The sequence below is a fragment of the Onychostruthus taczanowskii genome, unplaced genomic scaffold (genome assembly GCF_017590055.1).
Source record: "Onychostruthus taczanowskii isolate IOZ18803 unplaced genomic scaffold, ASM1759005v1 scaffold55, whole genome shotgun sequence".
NCBI classification, from domain to species: domain Eukaryota; kingdom Metazoa; phylum Chordata; class Aves; order Passeriformes; family Passeridae; genus Onychostruthus; species Onychostruthus taczanowskii.
Genome location: NW_024503124.1, coordinates 4,836,881 through 4,864,041, shown reverse-complemented (window position 1 = coordinate 4,864,041; position 27,161 = coordinate 4,836,881). Strand labels below are relative to the sequence as shown.

The following is a 27,161-nucleotide window of genomic DNA, read 5'->3' as shown; positions in this document are numbered from 1 at the left end:
ATTCGCCCGGATTTCCCAGGGGAAAACGCCGGGATTTGGGAATGCCAAAGCCGGGGGCGCGGTAGGCCGCGTTGCCTAGCAACAGACGGCGCGCCTCGCGACGTCACTTCCGGCGCGCCTCCGCCGGGGTCGTGGTTCGTCAGCGCTTCCGGCCGCGCCCGGGGCTGAGCGGGAGCGGCGGCCGGGAACGAACCGGGAACAAACCGGGAACGGGCCGGCAGCCGTGAGTGCGGGGGCCATGGCGGGCTGGCCCCTCCGCCGCCTTTTTCTCCCCTCTTTCCCCCTTATTCCCCCCCTCTCCTCCTCTTTTTCCCCCTTTTTTCCTCTCCTCTTTCCCTCCGTTCTTTTCCCTTCTCTTTTCTTCGCCCCCCCCTTCCCCTCCTTGTTTCCCCCCTTTCCTCTCCCGTGTTTTTCCCCCGTGTTTTTCCCCACCCCAGCACTTCCATGTGATCCAGGGTCCTTTGCAAATGGGATTGGAAGTGGGCACTGTGGGGTTCTCCATGGCTTCAGCAGCAGCCGCCTGGGAATTCTCTCCCCATTCCCCTTTGGGCTGGAACTTTTTGCCTCTTTCCAGCCAGTTTTGCCTCTGGAAGGGGAGGTATTCCTGAGAAATGGACAGTGCTCAAATGGAATTGGAGAGGTAGTTGTGAAATAACAGGAGAAGTAGTTGAAAATCATTTTATTGGGGTAAAAAAAGTGGCACTTTGGTGTCACCGGTTGTTTATAAAGCAGTGGGTGGGACACCACTTAATTCCCAGGACATGGAAAGAAATTCCTCAGATTGCGGTAGGAACAGGGTTAGACTCAACAGATTCCTCAGAGCACCTTGAAGTCCATAGAAACCTGGTTTGTCCTGGGGTTAGATATTGGGGAAAACACCCCAAAACTTCCACGCTTTTTACAAGCTTTGGAGCAGCTTCAAACATTCCTGAGAAATAGGGCCCGATGGAAGGCTGGAAATGGGCCTTCAAAATGTGCAGGCTGTGAGTCCATTTTGGGGAGCTCCCATCATTTTGGGGATTTTCACTGTGTGAGTACCATTATCCATCACACAAGAGCTTGGAATTTTATGTGGAAAGCATTTTCAGGCAGGTTTTTAGGACTGCAGTGAACTTTTGCTTAGTCTTGCCTTCCTTTTATTATTATTGCCTGGTGAGGCCAGGAATCATTCCTTAATTCCGGGTGCCAGCTCTGTTTGATCCATCCCTGACCCAGAGGGTTTCATGGAAAACTGGGGCTGGGATTTAGGCTCAGATTCGCTTCATGGTTTCCTTGAGGCGCTGGAGATCCGTCCGAGGTTGGATGAAACCACCTCGGAGCTCTTCCCAACCCCCGCGATTCCACGAAACTCCCGGCCGCCGCAAACCCGCGGCGTCCCGCCGGCTGACGTTGGGGGGTCTCGTTGGCAGGGAGAGAGGGAAGATGGAGAGCAACCCCGTGCTGCTGGAATCCAAATCCTCCCCCATCAACCTGCTGAACGAGATGCAGCAGCTGCGGCTGCTGGGCCACCTGTGCGACGTCACCGTCAGCGTGGAGTACCAGGGCGTGCGCGCCGAGTTCCCGGCGCACAAGGCCGTGCTGGCCGCCACCAGCAAGTTCTTCAAGGAGGTTTTCCTCAACGAGAAGCCCGTGGACGGCCCCCGCAGCAACGTGTTCCTCAACGAGGTGCAGGTGGCGGATTTCGCCTCCTTCCTGGAGTTCGTCTACACGGCGCGCGTGGAGGTGGAGGAGGACAGGGTGCAGCGCATGCTGGAGATCGCCGAGAAGCTCAAGTGCCTGGATCTCTCCGAGACTTGCTTCCAGCTGAAGAAGCAGATGCTGGAGTCCGTGCTGCTGGAGCTGCAGAGCTTCTCGGAGTCGCAGAATTCCGAGGAGGAGAGCGCCGCCCGCCCCAGCGCCGTGCCCGCGGCGAAGGCCGAGCGGGACTCTACGGGTTGTCCCGTCGCCGCGCCCGGCCGCGGAGCGTCTCCCGAGGGGCCGGCCGCCAAGTCCAAGGAGAAGGTGGACAAAAAGAAGGAAGTGCTGAAGGCTCCTTACGCCAAGATCCGCAGGGCCAGCGGGCGGCTGGCCGGCAGGAAGGTGTTCGTGGAGATCCCGAAGAAAAAATACACCCGGAGGCTGCGGGAGCAGCAGCAGAACGCCGAGGAGGAAAAGCAGCCCAAGGGCGAGGAGGGAGAGCGGGAGCAGGAGGAGAACTCCGGCAAACCCGAGGAGACCTCCCCGGACAACCTCCCCAAGGGCGAGGAGGACAGAAAGAAGCGTGGCGGCGCCTTCAAGTGCGGCACGTGCCAGAAGGAGTTCCTGTACGAGAAGAGCTTCCTGAAGCACATCCAGCAGAGCCACGGCATCGCCTCGGCGCTGGAGTTCCGCTGCGAGACGTGCGCGCAGACCTTCGCCAACCGCTGCAACCTGCGCAGCCACCAGCGGCACGTGCACAGCAGCGAGCGCCGCTTCCCCTGCGAGCTGTGCGCCAAGCGCTTCAAGAGGAAGAAGGACGTCAAGAGGCACGTGCTGCAGGTGCACGAGGGCGGCGGCCAGCGCCACCAGTGCCACCAGTGCGGCAAGGGGCTCAGCTCCAGGACGGCGCTGCGGCTGCACGAGAGGACGCACACGGGACACAAGCCCTACGGCTGCCCCGAGTGCCAGGCCAAGTTCTCCCAGCCCTCGGCGCTGAAAACGCACATGAGGTAGGAGCGGCTTTCCCCGGGCTCCAGGTGCGGCCCTCGGGGTCGGGTACGTCCCTGTTTTCCCCTCAAACGGGGTGCAGCCTTCAGAGGATCCCAAATCTCTGTTTGCTCCTTCAGGGCCTCCGAAATCCCTGTTTTCTCTTCAAATGTCGTCCAGTCCTCAGGGCCTCCCAAATCCCTGTTTTCTCCTCAATGGGGTTCAGCCCTCAGAGTCTCCCCAGTCCCTGTTTTCTCTTTCAGGACCTCCCAAATCCTTGTTTTGTCCTCAAATGCAGTCCAGTCCTCAGAGCCTCCCAAATCCCTGTTTTCTCTTTCAGGGCCTCCCAAATCGCTGTTTTTGCCTAATACAGGCCCTCAGGGCCTCCCAAATTCCTCTTTTCTCTTTCAAGGCCTCCTAAATCCCTGTTTTCTCCTCATATGGGATGCAGCCCTCAGAGCCTTCCAAATCCCTGTTTTCTCTTTCAGGGCCTCCCACATCCCTGTTTTCTCTTTCGGGGCCTCCCAAATCCCTGTTTTCATATGGGGTGCAGCCTTCAGAACCTCCCCAATCCCTGTTTTCTCTTTCAGGGCCCCCCAAATCCCTGTTTTCTCTTTCAGGACCTCCCAAATCGCTGTTTTCGCCTGATACAGGGTTCAGCGCTCAGGGCCTCCCAAATTCCAGTTTTCATGTGGGGTGCAGCCCTTGGGGCTTCCACAATCCCTGTTGTCTCTTTCAAGGCCTCCCAAATTCCTGTTTTCTCTTTCAGGGCCTCCCAAATCCCTGTTTTCTCCTCAGATGGGATCCAGTCCTCAGGGCCTCCCAAATCCTGGCTTTCTCTTTCAGGGCCTCCCAAATCCCTGTTCTTACATGGGGTGCAGCCCTCAGGGCCTCCCAGATCCCTGTTTTCTCCTGATACAGGGTTCGGCCCTCAGGGCCTCCCCAATCCTTGTTTTCTCCTCATATCCTGCATGGGCCAGGCCTGTGCTGCAGGAAAATCCAGGTGGGATTCCTCCAGCACATCCTTAGACTCAATACGACGACAAGTGTGGAAATATTTGGGAAGGATTTGGCAGGGTTTTCAATAGGAAAATGACGGATTTGGGGGCGAAGTAGGGAAAACAATGGATCTGGGAACAGGAGGAGGTGGCGCGTCACCGATGTCACCCACACAGAGCTGATCCAGCACCTGCTGGGTTTTATCTGTCCCAGGCTCTTTTTATTGGGGAAAAAATCATCCCTGAGGGGTTTTAACCTGATTTTATCAATTTTATCTTTCTGAGGGCATTTTTATCAGGGCAGAAGTAGATTCTGAGGGGTTTAACCTAATTTTATCCCTTTTTTTTATCAGTCTCAGGGCAGAGCCTTTTTCATGAGGGCAAAAATCATCTCTGAGGGGGTTAGCCTGATTTTCTCAGTTATTTTATCTGCCCCAGGGTGTTTTTTACCAGGGTAAAAATCATTTCTGATGGACTTTCACCTGATTTTATCAGTTATTTCATGTGTCTCAGGGCAGACATTTTGATCAGGGGAAAAATTCCTCTCTGAGGGGTTGAGCCTGATTTTATCAGTTTTGTTTTTCTGAAGGTGTTTTTATCAGGGCAGAAATTAACTCTGAGGGGCTTGACCCTGATTTTATCAGTCATTTTAGCTATTTTAGCTTGTCTCATGACAGAGACCTTTTTATCAGAGTAAAAATCTTCTCTGAGGGGCTTGACCCTGATTTTATCAGTAATTTTATCTGTCTTCAGACAGAGACATTTTTATGAGGGGAAAAAATCCTCTCTGAGGGTTTAAACCTGATATTTTTCCATTCCCAGAGCCCTTTCAGGAATTTTGGACACTGGAAACTCAACGCTGCCTTAATTTCGGGTGCGGTGGCAGCCGGTGGTGGGGATTTCTCATCCTTGGGGATATATTTTTGCCACGTGGATGTGCCTCTCCAGGAAAAGCAGCCATCCCAACGCCCTGAGAAACTTTCTCTCACATCCCAAAGGATTTGGCGCCACAACCTGGAGAGAATTTTTGGGATTTGGCTGCATGTCACCTTGAAAAATCCGCTTTTACCGTAACAGTTTTGGATGTGGGTGTTTAGCCAGCAGTAGGGATCAATGGGAATGAGGGACAGGCTCATCCTGGAGTTCCAACATTTCTTTTCCCTTGCAGGATCCACACAGGGGAGAAGCCCTTTGTGTGTGATGAGTGTGGGGCCCGCTTCACCCAGAACCACATGCTCATCTACCACAGGCGCTGCCACACAGGTGAGGCTGGAAAACCGGGAAAATCCAATCCCAAACATTCCAGGGAAAATGTTGCCTTCAGAAAATGCTTTTTGTTCACGTTTTTATGGATAAAACGAGATATTGTCATCTCCTGGGTGGGATTTGCCTGAGAAGGGTTCCCAAGGATAATCCCGTGATCTGAAGCTGAGGGAGGGTTGATTTAAATTGGATTTTGGGAAGAAATCCCAAAGAGAGAGTGGTGAGGATCTGGAACAGTTTTCCTAAAGAAGCTGTGGATTCCCCATCCCTGGAATTGTTCCAGGCTAGGCTGGGAGTGGCTTGGAGCAACCTGGGGTAGGGGAAGGTGTCCCTGCCCATGGAATGGTTTGGAACTGGGTGACCTTTAAATATCCCCACAGTGAGGACATGCTCTGGAATTTCTGTGGGATATTTAAGAGCATTCCCAAAGCTCTGCTGGTTTAATCCTCCTTTTCCCCCTTTTTTAGGGGAAAGGCCTTTCATGTGTGAAACCTGTGGGAAGAGCTTTGCCTCCAAGGAATACTTGAAACACCACAACCGCATCCACACGGGATCCAAACCCTTCAAATGTGAGGTTTGCTTCCGGACCTTTGCCCAGCGGAATTCCCTGTACCAGCACATCAAAGTCCACACAGGTAGGATGTGTCCCTTTTCTTTGATCATACCCCTCACCTCTGCAATATTCCAGCAAGGAATTCTCAGCCAGGTTTTTCCCCGTGTGCAGTGCTTGATGTGTCATGTTCTCCCCTTCTCCCACTAGTTCTGAGTGACAGCAATTCCCTGGAATGCTTCCACAGGCTGTGGAGATACCTTAATAAGCTGCCAGGATCATTGGTGATGGAGAGCTCTGGTGTAGCTCCAGAGGTTTATCCAGGGAGGGAGGAAAATGGGATATGTTTCCAAACAGGGAGTTTTTGGTGTCTCCAGAGCGATCCCAGGGCTGGGGGTGGCTCAGGGGTTCTTGCTCAGAGAAGAGTGAATAAGGGGGAGGGATACTTGGATTCTGGGCAGGACTTGAGTCTCTAACGGAAAATCCATGGGAAAACAGAGTGGCAGCACATCTTCATGGGGCTGGCAGGAATTTGCTGCCTCCAGACGGGTGGCAGTGTGACATTTGTACCACCAGGCTGTTTTCCCCTGACCATTCCCTGTCAGCCAGGGGTTGCTGGGCATTCCCGAGGCACAGCAGCTGTGCTCTGCCCGCGTTCCCAGCCTGTCTCCCATGCCGCATTCCCAGGGGAGCGGCCGTACTGCTGCGACCAGTGTGGGAAGCAGTTCACGCAGCTGAACGCGCTGCAGCGGCACCACCGCATCCACACCGGCGAGAAGCCCTTCATGTGCAACGCCTGCGGCAGGACCTTCACCGACAAATCCACGCTGCGCCGGCACACCTCGGTACGGTCCCGCTGCCCCGGCATTCCCACATCCCGGCGGCGGGCGGCTCAGCGCCGCCACGGCTCCTCGGAGCCGCGCTCCACGGGATTGATGGGATAAGCCCGGAGCGGAGTTCCGACTGATGGAAGTTGGGGTTAGGTGGGATGTTGGGAAGGAATTGTTCCCTGGGAGGTTGGGAAGGCCCTGGCATGGTTTCCCCAGAAAATCTGTGGGTGCTGCTTTCCTGGAATTGTTCAAAACTGGGTTGGACAGGGCTTGGAGCAACCTGAGACAGGGGAAGGTGTTCCTGTCCATGGCAGGGCGTGGGATTGGATCATCTGTACGGTCCAATCTTCCAACCCAAACCATTCCATGACTCCAAAACAAAAACCTTTTCTGATGGAAATTGGGGTTAGATGGGATGTTTGGAAGGAATTGTTCCCTGGGAGGTTGGGAAGGCCCTGGCATGGTTTCCCCAGAAAATCTGTGGGTGCTGCTTTCCTGGAATTGTTCAAAACTGGGTTGGACAGGGCTTGGAGCAACCTGAGACAGGGGAAGGTGTTCCTGTCCATGGCAGGGCGTGGGATTGGATCATCTGTACGGTCCAATCTTCAAGCCCTTCATGTGCAACGCCTGCGGCAGGACCTTCACCGACAAATCCACGCTGCGCCGGCACACCTCGGTACGGTCCCGCTGCCCCGGCATTCCCACATCCCGGCGGCGGGCGGCTCAGCGCCGCCACGGCTCCTCGGAGCCGCGCTCCACGGGATTGATGGGATAAGCCCGGAGCGGAGTTCCGACTGATGGAAGTTGGGGTTAGGTGGGATGTTGGGAAGGAATTGTTCCCTGGGAGGTTGGGAAGGCCCTGGCATGGTTTCCCCAGAAAATCTGTGGGTGCTGCTTTCCTGGAATTGTTCAAAACTGGGTTGGACAGGGCTTGGAGCAACCTGAGACAGGGGAAGGTGTTCCTGTCCATGGCAGGGCGTGGGATTGGATCATCTGTACGGTCCAATCTTCCAACCCAAACCATTCCATGACTCCAAAACAAAAACCTTTTCTGATGGAAATTGGGGTTAGATGGGATGTTTGGAAGGAATTGTTCCCTGGGAGGTTGGGAAGGCCCTGGCATGGTTTCCCCAGAAAACCTGTGGGTGCTGCTTTCCTGGAATTGTTCAAAACCAGGTTGGGTTTGGACGAACCCAGGCCGGGGCTTGGAGCAACCTGAGGCAGGGGAAGGTGTCCCTGTCCATGGAAGGGGATGGGTCTTCCAACCCAAACCATTCCATGACTCCAAAACAAAAACCTTTCCTACCAACATCAAATACAAGCTTGATCCAAACTTTGTCATCCCATATCCAGCCTTCTCTCTCCTGGTTATTCCTTTGCAGATCCATGATAAAAACACCCCCTGGAAGTCCTTCCTCGTCATCGTGGAAGGAGCCACAAAGAATGACGAGGGGCACAAAACGGAGCTTCCCGATGAGGAATACGAAGCGTCCCCCAAAATCCCAGAAAAGCTGCTGTCCTTCCCAGAGAACAGCCCCTACCAGAGCCTGGCAGCAGTCCCGGGAAGTGGGAATTCCAGCACGGACTGTAAGGCCTCTGGAGCACAGGAGTCCCTGCTGGGAGAACTCACCGTGCTCCACACACAGACGGACTCTGGGCAGCCCCAGCTCCATGCCCTGGTGAACATGGAATAATTCGGGATTGCCTCCTGCTCCTTAGGCTGCACCCCTTGTACAGTCCTTGGCCTGAGGGAGGCTGGTGGTGGGAAGCTGGGAAAGAGTGGATTTCCAGCTTTCCTCTGGAAATTCCTTCCCCAGCTCCACCTCCTGATGGTCGGGCAGGGTGGCACCACACCAGGGAATTTGTGGGAGTTGATCCCCTCCGCATTCAGGGGGCGGCTCAGGTACCTTGCTGGTGCAGGTTTGTTTTCCAGGGAATTCAATGCCACATGGACAATCAGGAGAACTGATGTTTCTCTGTGACATTTGCTGCATTTTCCCCAGTGGAATTTCATCCAGGAGAAGTCTGGCTAAATTTGCTTTTCAGGAAATGTTGGTATCCTCTGCTTTTGCCAAAGATCCCAAAGAGTGGGAGCAGCTTTGGAGTTTCATTCCAGGAGTTTGGAGTCTCTGAGCAGCAAAAAGGGGCAGGTGGCAGCCAAGTGCTACTTCCTTGATTTTACAATTGCAGGGAAACTGGAGCAGTCTGGCACTGGGATCCTGTCAGTTCTCACCTTCCAGCTGCTCCAGCTCCCATGGAATTGGGCAAATACGAGAACAAGACATCTCCTAGAAGACTGTGAAAAGGAAGGGGCTCAGTTCAGAGGCTTTTCCTGCTCCATTTTAGTGGAATGGGATTTGGGGGATTTCCCCTGGCCAGGGAAGGAGCCTTGGAGTGTTGTTCCAGCTGGGCTGACTCCTGTTTTTTCGCAACAGCAGCTCGCTGTGCTACGGTTTGATGCTTCAAACCTTGGGATGGGCTTCCCAGTGTAAAAACCCACAGCTTTCCCCATTCTTTTTCCCATTTCTTTACCTGTTCCTGTAGTATTCCCACAGCAATTCCTCAGCTGAAGCTGTGAGCAGAACTTTGGGAAAGATAAGCACAATGCAGCCTGGTGAGATCCAGCAATAAAGACACCCCCCCACCTGTGGCACAGAGCTATTTTTTGGGATAAAGGGATGGCGGAGGCGTTCTCATGGAATTCTAAGCTAGAAAAAAGGGAATTTTTGTACCAGAGGACATTTCCAAGAGGTTATATTTGAGATATTTATTCCTGCTGGAGCTCAGTTATTCCCAATGGAAGGAAAGGGGTTGTAGATATATTTAAGGGCTGAGCACTTGGATCCGGAGACGGGGAATGTTTTGTACTCTGCGAACATACGGAAGTGAGTTACTTGTTTGAGCTGTTCCTATTAAAATATGGAATATGGAGACCTCCCAGCGACTCAGTCTTATCCAGTGGGACACTTTGGGATATTGACAGACTTGGAAAGTTCACCTGGAGAAAAGAAGGTTCCCTGGAAACCTCAGAAGGGGCCTACAAGGAAAAGTGGGAGGGATCCTTCATCAGGAATTATAGTGACAGGACAACAGGGAGGGAATGGCTTCCTAGTGACAGAGGGAGAATTCAGGTAGGTTATTGGGAAGGAATTCTTTCCTGTGAGGATGGGGAGGCCCTGGAAGAGTTTTCCCAGAGAATCTGTGGCTGCCCCATCCCTGGAAGTATTCACGGGGTTTGGAGCAAGTCAGGATAGCAGAAGGTGTCCCTGGATCAGGATGAGCTTTAAGGTCCCTTCCCACCCAAACCATTCCATGATTCCAAACAGGAATTGAAGGAATCACACCCCCTCCCAGCCTGCATCATCCCACCATGCTCCAGCCTTTTGAGTTTTCCAGAAGAACCACTTCTCCCTCCTTCCATCCATGATTTTCACTTTATTCATGTACAGTCACACCAAACATGATATTCTTGCTAAGGCCATTTCCTTAAATAAGTTTTCCGAGTAGAGAGTGACGGAGGTGGGGCGGGAATACAGCGGGAGTGGCGGAATTGTCACCTGGGAACCGTCACAATTCACCATGGATACTGCAGAGGACATGCTGGAGCTACTCACACACAACTACCAGGTGTAGGGATGGAGTAACAGCCCTCCTGCTCCTCCTGTCCTACAACACTGACACAGGGAACGGCAACAGAACCGAAAAAACACCGGGAAAAGTGGAGCCTCCCAAGCTGTGCTTCCCCTCATCCCGGCTCCCACAGTGCTGGACGCCTGATAAAGCCATTCCTAAGGATGGGAATGCACGAACTCTATGTGCTTCCAAACCTGGAGCTGGGAGATCCCCCCTGCTGCCTCCCAAGCTCGGGCTTTTCCATCTGGCTGGGATGTTTGGGATGAACACAAGGACCTGTGGGAAACAGAGATTGGGAAGGGTGGGAAAACACCAAACCAAGGAGAATTTGGCATGGATCGGGATTTTTGGTTTTCAGAACTTTAGAGCCCAACGAGCCAAGCTCTATCCAAAGCCCAACATTCCAACCTGACTTTTCCAGAGGAAAGAGGGGCTGGGGCTGCCTGGAGCCTCCAGAACAGCCCTTAATTGCCGACTTCACTCTTCCCAAAGAGTGACAAATTGCACAAGTTCCCGACGCCTCCGATGCATCCTTGAAAAACCAGGCAGCTCAATCCTCTCTCCGTAACAACATACCCATCAATTCCTGCAGGAATTTTTCAACTTTTCCCAAGCAAACTGTGTCCCCCCTGCCACCCGAATTCCAACAAGGCTCCTGTGGGATCAACACCTGCATGCAGCCGAGGAGTTGGAATTTAGGGATTGTGCCCGGCACACGCAGAGGGTGAGGTACAAAAATAGATCCTTCCTCAGGTGGAATTATTTGGAAGTGGAGAGATGGGGATGCACCACGAACTAAAGTGGAAAATCAATCCAAGAAAAGTGGAAACCAACCAGGACCTAGGGCTGACACCGATCCTAGGCTCCTGGAACGCCTGTGGCGTGGTAGGGGTGTGCGGGATATTCCCAATTCCCAAAGCCTCTGCCTAGCACCACTTCCAGACCCCCAAATCCAAGTGTATCCAACACTTGAGAACGGGAAAATGGGAACACAACGGGCTGGAAGCGCTTATTTGTACTGTGCTGGCCTGGATGGAATATTTACATGCTGGAATCAACGGAACAGCAGGAAAACCGGGAGCTGCGAGTGCAGGCACCGGGATGAGCGGGACCAAACCCGAGGAGGAGAAGGAGGAATTCCGCTCCAAGGGCTTCTCCCGCCTGGCATCCGCCCGGAGCGTCACCACAGAGCGGGGGCTAAAGAAACACAGTGAGCCATGGGAGTGGGAAGCGACGAAAGAAAGCGCGGGATTGGGTCGGGAATTCCCGAAAAGTCCTCGGCTGGAGGCGGGAAGGGCCCGCGGGCGTCACTTGAGGTCGCCGTCGCCCTCGCCCTGGATGGTTTTCTTGATGCGCAGCAGCATCGTGGTGAGCCACTGATCCAGCCGCGAGATGGAGTCGAATTCCTTCACCTGGCACCGGCAAAAAACGTGGATCAGGGAGCGGGCGGGAAAGGGAATGAGGCGGGAATGCGGCGGGGATGGGGAGGGGGGAGTGGCAGACATGGGCTCATCCTGGGAATGAAGGAGAGGGGAAAAGGAGAGAAAAGGGAGGGGGGGAGTGCAAAGAAGGACAACAAAGGGAAAGGAGGGGAAAAACAAGGGGAAAGGGAGGGGAAAATAAAGAAAAAGGAAAAAAAAGGGGAAACAAGGGCAAAGGTGAAGCAAGGGGAAGATGGGGAAAAAAGGGAAGGGAGAATAAAGGGGAAGAAGAGGAAAAAAGGAAGAGGAGAAAGGGAAAGAACCAAGAGGAAAGGAAGGGAAAAACAAGAGGGGAAAAAAAAAATCAAGGACAAAGGGGGAAAAAATGCAAGGGAAAAGTGGGGGGAAAACAAAGGAAAAAAAAGGAAAAAAAAGGGAAAAGAAAAACAGAAAGGGGAAAAAGGGAAAGGAAAAAGCGGGGGAAGGAAAAAGGGGGAAAAGGAGGCTAGAAAGGAGGAAAGGAAAGAAAGAGGGGAGAGGGAAAAAGGAAAGGGGTTGAAAAGGAAGAAGGGCAAAAAAGAAAAAGGGGAAGTGAGGGGAAACAAGGGAAAGCAGAGGAAAAAAAAGGGAAAAGGCACAGGGCCACAGTCCAGAGAAAAATCTCTCCAAATCCAACCCAAGCTTTTTGAGCTCCTGTCAAACACCAAAGGAGCTGTAGCAAACCCAGGCAGGATCTGAACTCTCCAGGAAACTCCAGGAATGTTGAAGGAGGAAGCTGGGACCTTGCTGGAGCAGCTGTCCCCTCTCTGCAGGTTCCCCAATACTGAACAGGGCACAGGCATCCCAAAAAAGAAAAGGAAGAAGCAGCATTCCCAAGTGCACCCATGAGTACTCACAGCCTCGGTGTAGGCCTCGCTGTTCTGCTCCTCATGAGCTTCCAGCAGTTTCTGGGAAAACACCAGGAAAAATTAGGGAATGCTCTATTCCGCATGTTCCCATTCCAGCATCTCATCCCAGGGAGCAGAGACCATGAAAAGCACCCACCACAAACGGGGGTCTGGGCCAAATCCAGGGAAAAGTGAGGCTGATGTCCTTTAAAATACTGGGATAAAAGAGAAAACCCCTGGAAAAGTGGGAAAGCCCCCTGGTTACTCACTTTCAATAGCTTGCATTCCCGGGAATCTGTGAAAGCCGGGAACATTTCTTCATATTTCTCCAGCGCAAGCTGAAAGAGAGAAGAGTTCCCTTCACACACTATTCCTATTTTTTTTCCCAGCATTTGCCTTCCCATCCTCAAACTTGGGAAAGTATCCACCAAGAATCCAACGTGACAGTGGCACATCAAGAATTCCAGCCACTGCAGAGGAGGGATCAGGGATTTTGGGGAAATAGCTGTGAGCCCACTGAGCTTCTCCCAGCTGGCCGAGGCTGGTGAGGAGGAATTGGAATTCTGGGATAACTGACCTTGGCATTCAGCTCATCCACGATGAAGTGGCACAGGGCAGCTTTGAAGAAATATTCTTTGGCGCTGTACTTGAGCAAAGGGTTATCCATCGTGTTTGTTCCCACCTGGACAAAAAAACATGGAAAAAGGGGGCAGGAAAGGAAAGCCTGGATTAAACCAATTCCTATTCCACCCTGAGCCACAGGGCTGGAAATAAAAGGCAGGGAAAAAATGCCAATAAGCTGTTGGGAAGCAGGGTGGTTTTGAACTCATCCCAAGGGAAGTCAGATCCCACAGGCTGATCCTTGGTTGATAAGGAAATGAAAAAACAAATCCATTTGGGAAAAAGTTGCTCCAGAATTTACCCTCTAGAAGCACCAAGCAGCACTGTTGGTATTCCCAAGTAAATATCCAACAAAAGGCAGAGCTGATAAATTCCAGGAGGGAATTTTCTGTCAAAGGGAGTTGTAAATATATTCAAAAGTGAATTTTTATGGATTTCTCCCAACCTTTTCCTGGAAACACTGAAAATCATGGATGTGGCACTTGGGGACACTTGGCCATGCGGGGGGAACAGTGGGACTCTGACCTCAGAGAGCTTTTCCAGCCTAAACAATTCCCTGATTCTGGCAGTTTTGCCAACCCCTGGGCCCTTTTCCTTGGGAAGAGGTGCTATTCCCATGGGATTTAGCTCCTGACCTGCTCGTAGATCTCGATGGCTTTCTGGTACTGCTCCAGCTGCGCTGCATAGGCCGCCACCTTCAGCAGACATTTGTTGGCTGAGCTGCAACCACATCCCAGAAATCAGGCCCTGAATCCCAGGAATTCACCAGCCCACGCCCCAGCACCCCGTCCCAGAGAGAGAAGTGGGAACCCACAGCTGGGATTTAGAGGAATTCTCTTCAAATAGCCCAAATCAGAAGTGTGCTGGTTGTGGGAGTGTCTGGGATTGATCCCTCTTCCAGAGATAGATCCCTGTTCCAGCCCTTCCCGCTGATCCCAAGGACTTGCCTGTTGGATTCCTCTCCCTTGTAGTAATCTGCAGCCTGCTCGTAGTGTGCGATGGCCTGGGGACAGAAATGTGGGATCAGTCATCCTGGGATAAAGCACCCCAGGGAACAGCACCAACATTCAGGGACAGAGATGGGATCCAATGGAGCAGAGCCAAGGAAGAAAATCCTTGCCTGCAAAACAACCCCTAAATCACATCCCGTTTTATCCTGCAAAATTCCAGCAGGAGATCTGCAGTGGGATTCCTGCTCAGGGAGTTTGGAAGTGGGAACAAGGGAATCAGTGCTGATATGGGAACTAAAGTGACTAAAATGGCTCCATGACACTCCCCAAGAGCTTTTCCAATGGGAAACACTGAGGTGGATTCTCACCAGAGCATTCAGCCAGTGCTGCTGGCACAGGGACACACCAGAGACTTGGGATTGCTCCAGGAAAGCCTCCAGGCTGGGAAAACCATTAACTCCAACTCAGGGCTGGACTGAACCTACACCGGGAATTCTGGTGCTGGATGGGAGAAGGGAATTCTTGAGCTCAGGGCTAAGAAATCCCAGAATGGTTTGGGTTGGAAGGGACCTCAAAGGTGATCCCCTTCCACTGGGGGGAACAACTTCCACTATCCCAGGCTGCTCCAGCTTGGCCTTGGACGCTTCCAGGGATATGACAACCACAAGTTTTCTGGGAAAGCCATGCCAGGGCCTCTAGTGATGTCACTGATGATGTCACCAACGTCCCCTCACCTTCTCGATGTCCACCAGCTCGGCCTCGTAGATCTCAGCGATGGTGATGTGGTGCTTGGCAGCGATGGTGAAGCGGCCCTGGGGACGGGAGGGGAGCGGGATGAGGCGCGGCGTTCCCGGGAAGCCGCGCGGCGTTCCCAGGAGCGGGGCCTTACCATGTCGGTGTAGATATCGATGGCTGCGTTTAAGCAGTTGATGGCCTCTGCAGCGTGTGTGAGAGACAACAGCGTCAGCCACGTCCCACTCCCAACTCCCACCCGGCAGCCGCTCCAGGGAATAGCTACCTACAGAGGGGGCTCTGGAATGACCTCAGCCCCCAGCACCTCCAGCAATTCCCAAAGGGAACAAACACCAGCATGACCCAACCCCGTGTTTGCTGTCTGCATCCCCCAATGGAGCAAACTTCAAGGGATCAACTCCAAAACACTGCTGTTTTTGAAAGTGGGAATTTGGGAGTTTCACCACTCCAAAAGGGTGTCATCCACCCTGAGTTTGTTCCCATGTCTCCTGGGATAATGCTGGTGGGAGGTGGAGGGTTTGCTTCCAGACCTAGCTAGGAAAAAGTGGATTGAAGACCTTCCCAAAAATCACAACCAGGTTGAAAGAATCCCAGATGACTTATTCTCAACCCAACAAAGGCCAGGACTAGGGAAAGCCTCGGGGACACGGCAGGGCTCCTACTGCGATCCAGCCCAGTGACTGCCTGACGCCATTCCTCAGGAAGCCATTCCCTAAAGCCAAGCCAAACCAGGATGGAAGCTGCCAAAAGTCCCAACACCCTGCAGCATCCCAAACCCCAACAAACACCAAGAGGAGACGCCAGGATAGCGCTGACCTCCCGCATCATCCCAAAGCACCTTCTGGAAAAGCAGGAACGCAGCTCTGCCAGCAGTGAGCGTTTGGCCGGGAGCAATCCCGCATCCCGCTGCCGGGTTCCGCCGCCTTACCTTGCGGATCTGCTTTTTTGTAGGCGTTCCCGGCGTCCACAAAGCTGGTGGCTGAGTCGTGCTTGCTCTGGAGCTGCATGTGCAGCTTGGCTGCCTGGCAAAAGGCATTTCCTGCCGCTGGAAAAGAGGGAATACCCATCCCGTGAATCCCGTGAGTGAGTGGGAATGCGCTGCTTCCGGGACGCGGGGAGACTCAGGGATGAGGGGCTTCCCAAGCAGGATCACCAGCTGGCATCTTAAAATTCCCCCAAGACCCTTCAGCTCACTTCCTTTGTCCGCTCTCCCAGTATTTAAATAGGAATTGCATGGACACAGAGACCATTCCCCATGGAATAATTCACAGGAAGACATTTGGGTGCTCTGGGATGATCCACGCACCCCCAGATCCCAGAATTTGGACTCACCACTCCAGTTTTTGGCGATCTTGAACATGTTGGCAGCCCTGGTGTACATCTCACAGGCCTCCTCCACCCGGGTGTTGCCCCTGGAATGCAGCAGGAATGCTCCTGAGGCGAGGCCAGGCCAGGAGGGAACATGGCTCCGGAGCCAAAATTGGGACTGGGATTGGGAATCTCGGCCTCTCCAGGCTCTGTGAGGCTGATCCCACTCCCCATGTGAGAACACTGAAAGGGGAATGCTGGATTTGGGGGCTCTCCCGGAATTCCGAGATGCCAAAGGTCAGATTTTTGGTAAGGAAATGCTGATTATTCATGGAAACCCTGGGAAAAAATGAGGCTCTGGGGGGATCTCCTTGCTCTCCATAACCCCCTGACAGGAGCCAGGTGGGATCAAGCTCCGCTCCCACAGACAAAAAAAAGGAATCCCAGCTCCTTAAGGTTGGAAAATCCCTCAAGCCCATGAGTCCAACATTCCCCCAAAATCCATGTCCCCAAGTGCCACATCCACACTGCTCTTAAATCACCCTCACAACAGGGATTATTCCATTTTCTTTTCCATCCCCTGGGAATTCTGGCACTTTTCTCCCCTCGCTCTCTCCCTCTGGCAGCTGAGCATGGTCAGTTTGGAAGCACAAGTGGGATTTTTGGATCCCTCCCTGCCCTTGGAAGGCACCTCTGGCATGAGCCAAAGCCAATGGAGGTGGCACCGAGGAATGCTACACTCGGAGAGGCCCCTGGAACAGGGCAGCTCCCAGCCTTTTAATCCCAAAAATTAGAAATAAAGGGATAACAGCTTTTGTGCAAGGTGATGGAGCAATTCCAGGAAGAGCCCAAGTGGGAAGAAGGCATTTGGCCGGCACTGGGAAACCTGGACATCCCGTTTGCAGGGAAGATGCCAAGAGCCGAGTCACCCCCACCCCCCACCTTTCCTTCCTTTTTTTTTCCCTCCATCCGTTTTTAGCCCTGAAAATTAAAAATTCCTCTCTCGAAATCTCTGCCTGTTCCCTCCAAGGATTTTCAGGAATTTGCCACCCGGATTACGCTCCTGGAGCAGGCCCTGACTGATTAATCTGCCGGAGGCCAGAGAGGAATTTCTATTTAAAACTTGTGGATTTTAGGGCGGCCACAGCCGATTTTTCCGGGTTGATGGATAAAAACCTCCCGGCCCTCACAGAGCATCGCTCCGGGAATGTTCTTTCCTTAAAAAACTAAAGAAAAGCAGCGCTGAGGTGGCCAAACCAGCCCGCTTCCAGGCACTCCCCCAGGAACAGCGAGCCTGGAGCAACCAGGCCCGGGAAAAGGACGCTCTGCCATTTTCTGGGATAACGCCGGCCGCAGCCCGGGGGTGCCGGTGTCCCCTGGGATTTCGGGAGAGCCCATCCGTGCCAGGGTGAATCCCGGGAGATTATTCCCCCCGGGATAAGGCCGGGACGAGCGAGGGCCGGGCGCGGGGAGGGGACAGGAGCCGCAGAGGCCGAGCGCGCCCGTCACATCCCTGTGGCCATGGATGGCCAGGAGGGGCTGCTCCAGGGGATCCGGCTTTGGATCGGGATGGGAGCGCTCCGTGTGCCCTGGCGGGGATAAGGAAGACTCTCACCCACACTGGGGGGCAGGAGTTAGGAAAAAGGGGGAAGAGATCGGCAAGGGGAGGATGGAGGAGATGGCAAAGGGGGGCAGGAAATAGGCAAGGGGGCGGATGTAGGAGATGGGGAAGGATGGGATGCAGGAGATGGGAGGGAGTTAAAAACAGTTCCCTGCATGGGGGGATGCGGGGCCGCTCACCCGAAGAGCCCCCGCAGGAAGGAGTGCGAGCCCTTGACCCGCTTCTCGGCCTCCGCCATCAGCTGCACGGCCTCCCGCTCCTTGCCGGCGCTGTCCATCGCTCCCGCTTTTCCTGCTCTCCTTCTTCCTCCTCCTCCTCCTCCGCCGCGGCAGCGGGAGCGCGCCGGGCGCGTGCGCGGGGCGGGGCGCGCGCAGGGTGCGGGATGCGGGATCCGGCGGGGATCGGGGATGAGCGGCTCCTCCCGGCGGCTGGGACCCGCGCAGCCGCGGCGCTCTGGGTATTCCCAAAAGCGGGATTCCTTCGGGAGCTAACTCAAAAGGCGGCTCTGGGAATGGGAGCGGGATCCCAGCTGGCGGTGGGATCTGTGGCAGATCAGTCCTTATCCTGGAGGTTGTTTATGTCACTCTGCGAGTTTCCAGGGAATTACCGCACCTGTAACGCAGGCGAGCTGAAGCTCAGATTCCCGGGCGGTAGGCTACACTCTCCTGGGAATATTCCACACTAAGGATAATCAGAAGGGTCACCTGTGATCCTGGCCCCGTTACATGAGCGCACATTTGAGTTGTTCAAAAACGCTCCTGGAAGCAGCGAGCCCCGTACGGGGAAAACTGGGATATTCCTGCTTGATCCTTCCCCTGCGCACCCGGGCCGAGGGAATCCCATTACCATGAACGCGCCGAACTACAACTCCCGGCGTGCCCCGCGGTCGGCGCGCGGCGCGACGTCATCACCCCGCGCCCGTTATCTCCATGGCGACACTGGCGCATCCCGGCGTCGCTCCCATGGGAACGTCCCGCATGGCGTCCCGGGAACCGCGGGAACCGGGGAGGAAAGACCTCGCGCTCCCCCCGGCTCGCTGTCCCGAATCCCTCCCTCTGAGGGAATGCCGGCTCTGCAGTGCCGGGAACACCGTGTGATGATCCCCCGGGAAAGGAAATCCCGGCTCCGGTGTCCCAGGAATTCCAGGTGAGTGACCTGGTTTCAGGGCTGGGCGAAATTAAAGCCGCGAGCGTTTCCCAAGCCAGGAACTGCCATCCCCATCCAAGCTCGCTGGGAAAACCGGGAGCTGTTCCACACTGGATCCCAATTAACCCCAGGGGGTTTTCCCTTTTCCAGGCAGGACAACATGGAGCCTTTTTCTCTCTCTGAGCTTGGGCTCCCAACAGAAAACAAAGCTATCCAGGGAATTCTCTGCCCTATGGCTGTGGAGCTCTGCCACCTCCTCCTCGCCCTGGAACGGGAAGATGGGATTTGTCCAGCCTTTCCCACTTTGGGGGAAAAGGCAGGAAAATTAGCCAAAGCTATGGAAGAACTCGCTGCTGTGGCAAGGAGGTGAGGTGCATGGGAGTCTCCCGGCTGGATTTTGGGGCTGGGAAGAGATGGAAAAGGTGGCAGGGAGCTTGTATCCTCCTGGAGAGGTGGGATAGGGAGCGGGGAAGAGACAGGAGTGCTGAGCCCAGTCCTTGCATTCCAGGCTGTCCGAGGATTCCGGTGAGGAAGGGAGCACAGAGATGTGTCCCGTGGGTGAATCCCTGCTCCAGGCTGGGAGGGACGTGGTGCTGGCAGCACTCCAGCTCCAGGAGCATCCGGACAGCCCTCGGCACCGAGAGCACCTGGCAGCGGCCGCCAGGAAGACTCTGATGGAGACAGCAAAGGTGAGGGGACACTGGGAAGGGCCAGCAGATCCATGGAGCAAACCACACCTTCCCCCCGCTCCAGGGATGGAACGGGAATGGGAATTCCTGACCTGAGCAGCTTTTCTGCTTTGTTTCCTGGTTAGATCCTTCAGCTGGAAGAGGCTGCAGGGATGAGGAGGATCACTGGTGCTGCCAGCTGGCTCCTGGAATGCCTGAGCGTGCTGCGGGATGCCCGGGACACTCCAGGGCTGCTGGCTGCATTCCAGGCCTTTTCTGAGGCCGTGCTCCTGCTGAGCCGCCTAACAGCCGAGCGCCTCCAGGAACTGGGAGATTGTCCCAGAGGGAAGAGCTTGGCCCAGGCCCTGCAGCTGCTCCACAAGTGCGTCTCACTCATCCACACAGCCCTGACACATTCCAGGGACAGCCAAGCTGACCTCTCCCAAGATTCTGTTTTCCAGCTGACGGAGAGGGCCATCAGGGAGCTCCTCTCCCTGCTCATGGAGCCACAGGACAGGAGTGGGATCTTCTCCCAGCAGATGAGCAGGCTCCAGGCTCTCCTCTCCCACTCTGACCCCCTGCGCCTTTCCCAGGGTGGGTTCAGCTCCCACTTGGAAGCGGTCATTCTCCATGGAATGCTGCTGGCAGAGTCTTCCAGGCTGGATCTGCAGCTGGAGCTGGTGGAACGTTGCTGGGCCCTGCTGCAGCTGAGGAGGAGCATCTGCAGCCACATGAGCCAGAGGGAGGGCCAGGGAGAACAGGGCCTGGAATGGGAATGTCACAGCTTGAGGGAGGAGCTGGAAAACCTGGACCGGGCAGCGCTCAGGGCCACGCTGTGCCAAATCCTGGATGGATTCTTCGAGGAGAAGGAGCCTCTGAGGCAGCTGGTTGAAGGTGCCCTTAGCCTTGCTCATTCAGGTTGTTGTCCAGCAGGACCAGGAGGAATTTTAAGGAAGCTCCAGCCCCTCATTGTCGCCTTCTTCGCTCAGGCCCAGCGGATACTCCGAGCGGCCGATCTGCTCCTGGCCAGGTGTGTCAAGGCCCAGACTGCCAGGGAAATCCGGGAAGGCATGGAGCACCTGCGGAGCCTCCTGGCCAGCCTCCCTTCCCTGCTCATGGAAACAAGTGGGAATACCATGGAGCAGCTCCAGGCCCTGTGCTGTGCCTGGGCCAGAGTCACCAACAGCCTCCTGCGCTGCTTTGAGGACACCATCGGCATGAGGGAATTCCTTGAGTTATCCATCCTGGAGCTGGCCAAGCAAAAGGAATGGTGTGAAGCAGCACTGGAATGCTGGGATCCCAAGGGATTCTCCTGGCACACCGCTCGCCTCATGGGCTGGGCGCGCTGGGTGGTCGGAGCCACCACCCGGCACGTGGACAGGACCACGGATCCCATCTTCAGGAATGGTTTGCTGGTGTGGGTGGAGCAATTGGCCAAATCCATCCTGGAGCTGGGAGCAGTCACGGCCCTCATTCCAGGAAGATTTTCCTGCCTCCAAAGCCGGGATGCCTTTTCCCAGGCATCGAGCTCCCTGATGGACTCTGCTCTCCGTGTCCAAGCCGGGCTGGATGGGTCCAACCACCCGGAGATCCTCAGCCCGCTCCGGGAGCAAGTGCGGAGCACCAAGGTGGAAAAGGGGCTGGAGCTCAGCCCATCCCACGCTGGGACACGAACCAGTACGGATGAGGCAGCATTCCAAGGAGATACCCAAAGTCATCCATCTTCACCACCAGCTAACTTCCACCAGGATCCATGGAAAGGGGATACACACCCAGTCATCACAGCTCTCCTGGGAGCATCCCAAGCTGGTGACCTGGACACTGTCCGTGCTGCTTGCTCCGTCCTGCTGGAGCTCTCCGATGGCTATGTGGAAGCAGCACGGGAAGCGCTGCCTGTGGCTGAACCCCCCCAGCTCCAGGTGCTGGAGCAGCACTGGGATATCAAGGCACTTACCCCAAGGATCATCAGCCTGGCCAGAGAAACGGTCCCTGGGCAGCTCCCTGCTCCAGGCAGGCTTCTCCCAATGGCACTCAGGCTCTCGGGGAGGATCCAGGAGACTCGGGAGTGCCTGGCAGCTGTGGCAGGCTCTTGGAATGGTCTGGCCCAGCAAGTGCTTGGATTTATCCTCTCGGGTGACTTTCCAAGAGGGAAGCAGGCTTTGGATGAGACCCTGCTGGGCTTAGCAGGAGCAGTGCAGGTGGCAGGAGATATTGCAAGCACAGCCTGCAGTAGGGAAAATCCCAATCCCTCTCACATCCAGGAGAGCTTTCTGCAGCTCCAAGCCAAGTTTTCCTGTGCTCAGCTGAACACCAAAGGGTTCCTGGAGAAGGCAGTGTCCTTCAGGGAATCCTGTGCGATGGAAAAGGCTATCCTGGAGCCGCATGGTGTCCGGTGGGCCATTGGCATGCGTGTCCTGCTGGATGCCATGGATCAGTTTGTGGGCAGGGATGTCCTGTTCCTGAGGGAGCTGAGCAGAGCTGCGAGGAACAAGGTTGGCCCACGGAGCCTCCTGGCTGCTGTGGCTGAGAATTCCCTCAGGTTGCAGGAGGCTGCTCGGCTCTCCTACTTATCCTGCCCTGGAGACCACAGTGCCAGAGAAATCCTGGTGCTCCGGGAGGAGATCCAGGTGCTCATGGAAGCGCTGCTGGATGTGTCCAACACCCTCCTGCTCTCCCCACTGCCTACTGCCAGCTTGGCCATCCGCTTCGAGCTCCTGCAGAGGGACGTGGCCCTCAGGGCCAAGGCGTTGTTGCTCCACATGGAAAGGGTCAACATGGAACAGCTGCGGCTCATCCAAGATGTGGTTGGAGCAGCTCTGTCCAACCTCACCCAAGAGGAGAGGAGCAAAGAAGGTTTTGAGGAGAAGGCAAATCAGCTCATGGCTGATGTCCAGAGGGTCAGAAACACCCTCCAAGGTGCTCTGGAGGCCAGTGCTCCACTTCCATCGCAGCCTGACCTGCTATCCGTGGCTGACCACCTCCTGCTCCTCACGGCTGATGTGGTGGGAAGCGCCCGGCAGCACTTCCAGAGCCACCAGGACACTGGGGATCCCTGCCAGGACACTGGGGATCCCCACCTGGAGGGCATGGTGTGGTACTGGTCGGCCAAGGCACACTACCTTGTCACACAGCTCTGGGTTATCCATGGAATCGACAGGGACATCCTGCGGTGCCCCACAGAACGCCTGCAGCGGGAACGCTTCCCAGGATCACCCAACAGCACAGCTGGACTCTCCCCAGCCCCAGAGCTCACTGAGGCAGCAGGAATTCATCCATGCAGGAGCAGAGGAGCGAGTGAAGCCATGCGGGAAGTGCGTGAACTGGTACAGGAGCTCTTTTCCCTGGGTGTTGGTCAGGGCTGTCCGTCATTCCTGGTGCTCCCAGCATGGAGCAGGAATGTGAGGGATGCTGGCAGGGCCTCTGGAGGTCAGCAGGCTGACCCTGGGCCACTCAGGCAGCTCAGGTTGCTGGCAGCCCTAGATTCCTGGATATCCGATCAGCCAGGCTCTCCTACATCCAACCCAATCCACCATTTCAGAGGCAGAGGGGCTGCAGCACTCTCCCTCACCTCCACACATTCCCTCTGGGAATACCAGCAACTCCATTCCCATGCGTGTCAGGAACTGGGAAAGGCTTTGGCACAGACCCAGGTCCCTCAGCAAAGTGCTTTAGAGCTCTAATTGTGCTGGGAATTAATTGCAAACTGTCAGCTTGCAGGACACCCCACTCCATTTGGAGATGGCTCCAAGGGCTTTGGATTTAGAGAGAAGGGCTGGTGGGAAGGCAGAGTAGGCCCAGAAGGGGGTGTGCACATCTCCCACCAACTTTACTCACCAAAATCTCCTTCAGAAACACCCAGGTGGAGGAAACCACTCGGCATCGCTGTGTCCACACATTCCAGGTTTGGAATCTGCTCCATTACTGTCTCAACAGCACCAGGATGGCCCTTCCAGCATCTCCCCTGCAAAGCAGGAGAGAGGAAACTGTGACAAGTGGCAAGGTGGCCCCAGCAAGGTGTCCCAGGTGACCCAGGACATGGCCACAAGGATGCTCCACATGGCTCAGTTCCTGAGGAGGAAGGGCCCCATTGCGGTAGGCAGCGTTTCCTCCCTCTTGTTTTCCCTTAGGATCATGGCAACTCCATCCCAAATCCCCGTGTCACCCAGCTCTTGGGAGAGTGGCACCAGCTCTATTTATGCAAAATACTCCAAAATCCTTCCTCCTGGTTGGATGCGAGCTTGGCATCCTGTCCTTTCCTCAGGATGTATCTGAGCCTCCTGGACCTTCCCTGTCCTGCAGGAAAAGCTTTTTTAGCTTCTCTCCCCAATCCCATTGATTTTTATCCCGTTCCAGAGCAAGGAGCAGTTTGTTGCCTGTGCCAGGCAAATGGTTTCCGATGGGCAGGTGGTTGTTAAGTTTGGGAACATCCTTGCCAAGCACTGCCTGGACCAGAGATGCTCCATGGAGCTGCTCCGTGCCACTGAGCACATCCAATCCATCAGCAGCCAGCTCGGCATCGTGGCCAGGTGAGCTGCCAGCAGCTGGATCACCTCTCCCAAGGTCATCCCAGAGGGATCCTTTCTCCAAGGAATGTGGGTTGTGGTCCCCAGAGGTCCTAGGGGAGGTGGGTGTTGTCCAAGAGTTGAACAATTTGGAGGCCTCCCTTCCCTCCCATGGGTTTCCCTGCTCCGATGGTGCAGGGGATAAGCTGGGTTTGGAATAACAACACTCACTGTCAGGATGTCCAATGTCCTTCCAATAAAATCCTTTGGAATGTCTTTGAAGGGTGAAAGCAGTGACTGGGGAGAGCAGGGCCTCCTCTGAGCTGCTGCTCAGCAACGTGCAGAACCTCATTCAAGCAGTCCAGCATGTCCTGAGGGCGGCCGAGGCGGCGTGTGTCAAAGTGAGTCCATCATGGAATCAGTCCTGGAGTTATTTGGGTGGGGAGGGTTGCTCCAAGCCCCATCCCACTTGGCTTTGAGCAGTTCCAGGGATGGGGCAGCCACAGCTTCTCTGGGCCAGGGCAGTTCCATGCTGTGGGAGTTTCTCATCCAGGTCTTTCTATGGGAGCTGGGATCTGGCTGCTGTGGGACTCCAGCTGGAGCAGATATTCCTCCTGGAATACTTTCATTTTGTGCTTGTCTCGTGTCCAAAGCCCACCCTACATCATCCCAGGCATTGACTGTCCTTTTAGTCACCTTTACCTGGTCCATTCCCCACTTAATTTTTGGATCATAGAGCACCTTTATTTGGAATTAGTCCATGCTATCCTCTTTATTCCCAAAAGCCAAATTCCCAAGAATTTCCCATGCAGCTGCCATCCAGAGCTAGCTGATCTGACTGTAAAGTCTGTGGAAGCAGATTTTTCCTGGAAACAACTGGAAAACAAGTGCAAACACCACCAGCCTCTCCCTAAGGCAGCATTTCCATCTGAATCCCTTCCTCCTCTATAATCCTACTGCTTTTCCTGGGATCAGCATCTCTTTTTGAAGGAAACACATATTTTTTAGAATCCCATTTGCTGAACAGTCAGCCCCAAGGGTGACAAAGCTCCTCCTGTGCTTAATTAAACTTAGCACTCCCTCCATTTGCCCATTTTTCACTTTGCTGATGCTGAATTAATTAATTAATTAATTTTTACTATCTAGATCCCAAAGTCCTTTATGACCTGGAAATTTCCCTTTGGAAAATTCCCTGCTTATCAACAAACTGCCCTCCTTTCTCTCCCTGTAAGAAGCTTTTGAAGCATTCTGAAGCATTCTGAAGCATTAAGAAGTAGCAATGCCGTGTGGATCACACACACATTGGCACATCCAGACTTTTCCACAATTTAGGATGCACAAGGATATATTAAACCAATTCCTTCATCCAACAGGGTTTGGGACAACCCCCAGCAGACCCCGAAGAAGAAGAAGTTGCTTCTTTCTGCCAGCAGTGGAGGAAAAACCTGACACAGCACAGAGCCAAGGAGGCTTTAAATTCCGACCGGGATGAATTAGGGCTCCGGAAAACTCGAGGGGCAAAGGCTGAGCCCACCCTGATGTCTGTGGTGCAAGAGCAACCCCCTCGGAGCAGGAATATCCCAAAGCATCCCAATCCTAGGAAAGGACATACAGTTATGGACAGACATCTGTAAATCCAGAGGGGCTCCTTGTCCCAGTGCCGTTGGAAGCAGAGGAGGAATACTTTCAGTGTGAAGGATTCATGCTGGAGTTTTTCATTGTGGCAGGAAAATCTTGGAACAGGCTCCGTGGGGAGGCCAGGAATCTTCTGGTGAGTGTTTTATCCCCAGGTGGTGAGATGGGATGGATGGGGCTCTGGAGAATCCTGATCCAGTGGGAGGTGTCAGAGGTATCCCTGCCCATGGCAGGGGGTGCAATGGGATGAGTTTAAGGTCCCTTCCCACCCAAACTATTCCATGATTCTGTGATCCAGAGATGCTCAGGCTTTGTGCCATCTTTCAGCCTTTCCTCCGTCACATATCCAGGGATACAGCAGTGGGGAGTCTTTTGTCTTACCTGCTGCCCCTGAGCCTGCAGATTTCTTCCCAAAATCCCACTCAGCACCAGGATTCTCTTCTATCCAGAGTAAACATTCAATCCCCAAGATCACCTACCTCACTTCCAGAGTGTCCTAGAGTGGTGACACTGCTGCTCCTCTGTCCTGGCTCTCCACATCCATCCTTCCCAGCCTCAGGATCATGAGCTGTCCGATGGAAACACTGTTCCATGCTGGAATTCTGCAGGAGAGGTGGAAGGGAGCCTCCCCTGTGGAATACACAATCCAACACCACAGCAGATCACAACTGGCTCCATGGTGGCTGCAGCCCATTCCAGCCCACCTTGGTGTCCCACCTGCATCCCAACCACCTTCCCCAAACCAGGAATTCCATTACGTGCATGGCAGGAAGGAGTCTCCTCCGTATTCCAAGAAAAAGCAGCAGCAGGCACACTGCAGAGTCTGGGAAGCTATCTGCAATGGATAAAGCAGGGGAGGGAGGGAGAAAGGCAGGAAGGAAATACACATGGAGACAAGAGGCTGTGAGGACTCACAGGCCTTTGTATCCATGCCCTATTTCCACACTATTTTTCCCTGCTGGCTTGGTTTTTTGAGGAAAACCTTGACCAGCCACACCAGTGAGTAGATGAAGAAATAACAGACTACTAATAAAGCACTAATGGGTTACTCCAAAATAACAACCCAATTCCATGTCTATTCTCTACTTTTGCTACACAAAAAAAACAAAACAAAAAAAAAATTAATGGAATTCCTGCTCTGGCAAATCAGGAAGGCAAACTGAAACCACGAATGCCTTCAGAGATGCCTCCTCTGCTGTGCAGGAATCACAGGCTTCCCTTGGCTCATCCATGCAAGGCAAAACCTCAGAATTCGGGAAAAACACTCTGCTGTCCCAGTGGAAACACCACTTGGCCAAAAAACAAAAGGAAAAGGTCCATGACCATCACTTGGCCAAGGGAAAAACAAGAGGAAAAGGTCCACCAAGGAAGAGACTCAAAGCAGAGAAACCTTCCAAAAGAATGGGAAGCAGATGATTGATTGAGCAGCCACCACATTGTTATTGGAAAAGCAGCTGGCTAGGAATGACTGCACTTCCTCTGGACAAAAAGCAGCCCCAGGAGGTCTGGAGGACAGTTGTGCTCTCCCATGCAAAACCTGGGGAATTCAAGGCATGCAGGATGTTCCATGATGGAAAATGGCAACTCTCTCCATGAGACCTTGGGATCAGGTACAAGGTTATGTTAAAACCCCACAAACCATCCCAAAAAGCCCAGCTTTAGTCCCCCTCCTCCCAGCTGCCACCGTATGCACACGGAGTCGTCTCCAGGA

General features: G+C 54.3%; 4 protein-coding genes across 6 annotated transcripts; 3 read left to right on the top strand and 1 right to left on the bottom strand.

Annotated features, from left to right (window-relative positions):
- Positions 1-109: 109 nt before the first annotated feature.
- GZF1 (GDNF inducible zinc finger protein 1) lies at positions 110-9,234 on the top strand. 2 transcript variants are annotated; one of them, XM_041417163.1, is made up of 6 exons: positions 110-223; positions 1,410-2,687; positions 4,831-4,925; positions 5,393-5,560; positions 6,081-6,320; positions 7,688-7,825. In XM_041417163.1, exons 2-6 carry the CDS (start codon positions 1,423-1,425, stop codon positions 7,693-7,695), a joined length of 1,776 nt encoding a protein of 591 aa, XP_041273097.1. In that variant the 5' UTR covers positions 110-223; positions 1,410-1,422; the 3' UTR covers positions 7,696-7,825. The 2 variants fall into 2 exon arrangements, with proteins under 2 accessions (XP_041273097.1, XP_041273096.1); XM_041417162.1 differs by having other exon boundaries at positions 111-223; positions 6,163-6,320; positions 7,688-9,234.
- Positions 9,235-9,720: 486 nt separating this feature from the next.
- On the bottom strand, positions 9,721-18,335 carry NAPB (NSF attachment protein beta). Of its 2 annotated transcripts, XM_041417166.1 has the most exons (12): positions 18,204-18,335; positions 17,679-18,111; positions 15,903-15,982; positions 15,499-15,615; positions 14,707-14,753; positions 14,552-14,629; positions 13,815-13,870; positions 13,503-13,587; positions 12,824-12,928; positions 12,516-12,584; positions 12,256-12,306; positions 9,721-11,350 (listed from the first exon to the last, which is right to left on the bottom strand). In XM_041417166.1, exons 2-12 carry the CDS (start codon positions 17,774-17,776, stop codon positions 11,246-11,248), a joined length of 891 nt encoding a protein of 296 aa, XP_041273100.1. In that variant the 5' UTR covers positions 17,777-18,111; positions 18,204-18,335; the 3' UTR covers positions 9,721-11,245. The 2 variants fall into 2 exon arrangements, with proteins under 2 accessions (XP_041273100.1, XP_041273098.1); XM_041417164.1 differs by having other exon boundaries at positions 17,679-18,306.
- An 8-nt stretch (positions 18,336-18,343) lies between these two features.
- Positions 18,344-22,993, top strand: LOC121342608. The gene is made up of 4 exons (XM_041417151.1): positions 18,344-18,645; positions 18,796-19,011; positions 19,154-19,334; positions 19,460-22,993. Exons 1-4 carry the CDS (start codon positions 18,347-18,349, stop codon positions 22,991-22,993), a joined length of 4,230 nt encoding a protein of 1,409 aa, XP_041273085.1. The 5' UTR covers positions 18,344-18,346.
- A 355-nt stretch (positions 22,994-23,348) lies between these two features.
- Positions 23,349-27,022, top strand: LOC121342607 (vinculin-like). The gene is made up of 4 exons (XM_041417150.1): positions 23,349-23,405; positions 23,667-23,839; positions 24,099-24,216; positions 25,189-27,022. The coding sequence occupies exons 1-4, from the start codon at positions 23,349-23,351 to the stop codon at positions 25,447-25,449; spliced, it is 609 nt and encodes a 202-aa protein (XP_041273084.1). The 3' UTR covers positions 25,450-27,022.
- The last annotated feature ends 139 nt before the right edge of the window (positions 27,023-27,161 follow it).

What these genes read in the sequence shown, in the direction of transcription:
- GZF1 (XM_041417162.1), top strand. Translation starts at nt 1,423, where the DNA reads ATGGAGAGCAACCCCGTGCTGCTGGAATCCAAATCCTCCCCCATCAAC. An exon ending in CCACAGGCGCTGCCACACAG is followed by an intron (nt 4,926 to 5,392) that starts GTGAGGCTGGAA and finishes CCCCTTTTTTAG; the next exon opens with GGGAAAGGCCTTTCATGTGT. An exon ending in CGCTGCGCCGGCACACCTCG is followed by an intron (nt 6,321 to 7,687) that starts GTACGGTCCCGC and finishes ATTCCTTTGCAG; the next exon opens with ATCCATGATAAAAACACCCC.
- NAPB (XM_041417166.1), bottom strand. Translation starts at nt 17,776, where the DNA reads ATGGACAGCGCCGGCAAGGAGCGGGAGGCCGTGCAGCTGATGGCGGAG. An exon ending in GATCGCCAAAAACTGGAGTG is followed by an intron (nt 15,616 to 15,902) that starts GTGAGTCCAAAT and finishes CCTCTTTTCCAG; the next exon opens with CGGCAGGAAATGCCTTTTGC. An exon ending in AGCTGGTGGACATCGAGAAG is followed by an intron (nt 13,871 to 14,551) that starts GTGAGGGGACGT and finishes TTCTGTCCCCAG; the next exon opens with GCCATCGCACACTACGAGCA.
- LOC121342608 (XM_041417151.1), top strand. Translation starts at nt 18,347, where the DNA reads ATGAACGCGCCGAACTACAACTCCCGGCGTGCCCCGCGGTCGGCGCGC. An exon ending in CGGTGTCCCAGGAATTCCAG is followed by an intron (nt 18,646 to 18,795) that starts GTGAGTGACCTG and finishes TCCCTTTTCCAG; the next exon opens with GCAGGACAACATGGAGCCTT. An exon ending in CTCGCTGCTGTGGCAAGGAG is followed by an intron (nt 19,012 to 19,153) that starts GTGAGGTGCATG and finishes CTTGCATTCCAG; the next exon opens with GCTGTCCGAGGATTCCGGTG.
- LOC121342607 (XM_041417150.1), top strand. Translation starts at nt 23,349, where the DNA reads ATGGCCACAAGGATGCTCCACATGGCTCAGTTCCTGAGGAGGAAGGGC. An exon ending in CAGCTCGGCATCGTGGCCAG is followed by an intron (nt 23,840 to 24,098) that starts GTGAGCTGCCAG and finishes ATGTCTTTGAAG; the next exon opens with GGTGAAAGCAGTGACTGGGG. An exon ending in CCGAGGCGGCGTGTGTCAAA is followed by an intron (nt 24,217 to 25,188) that starts GTGAGTCCATCA and finishes TTCATCCAACAG; the next exon opens with GGTTTGGGACAACCCCCAGC.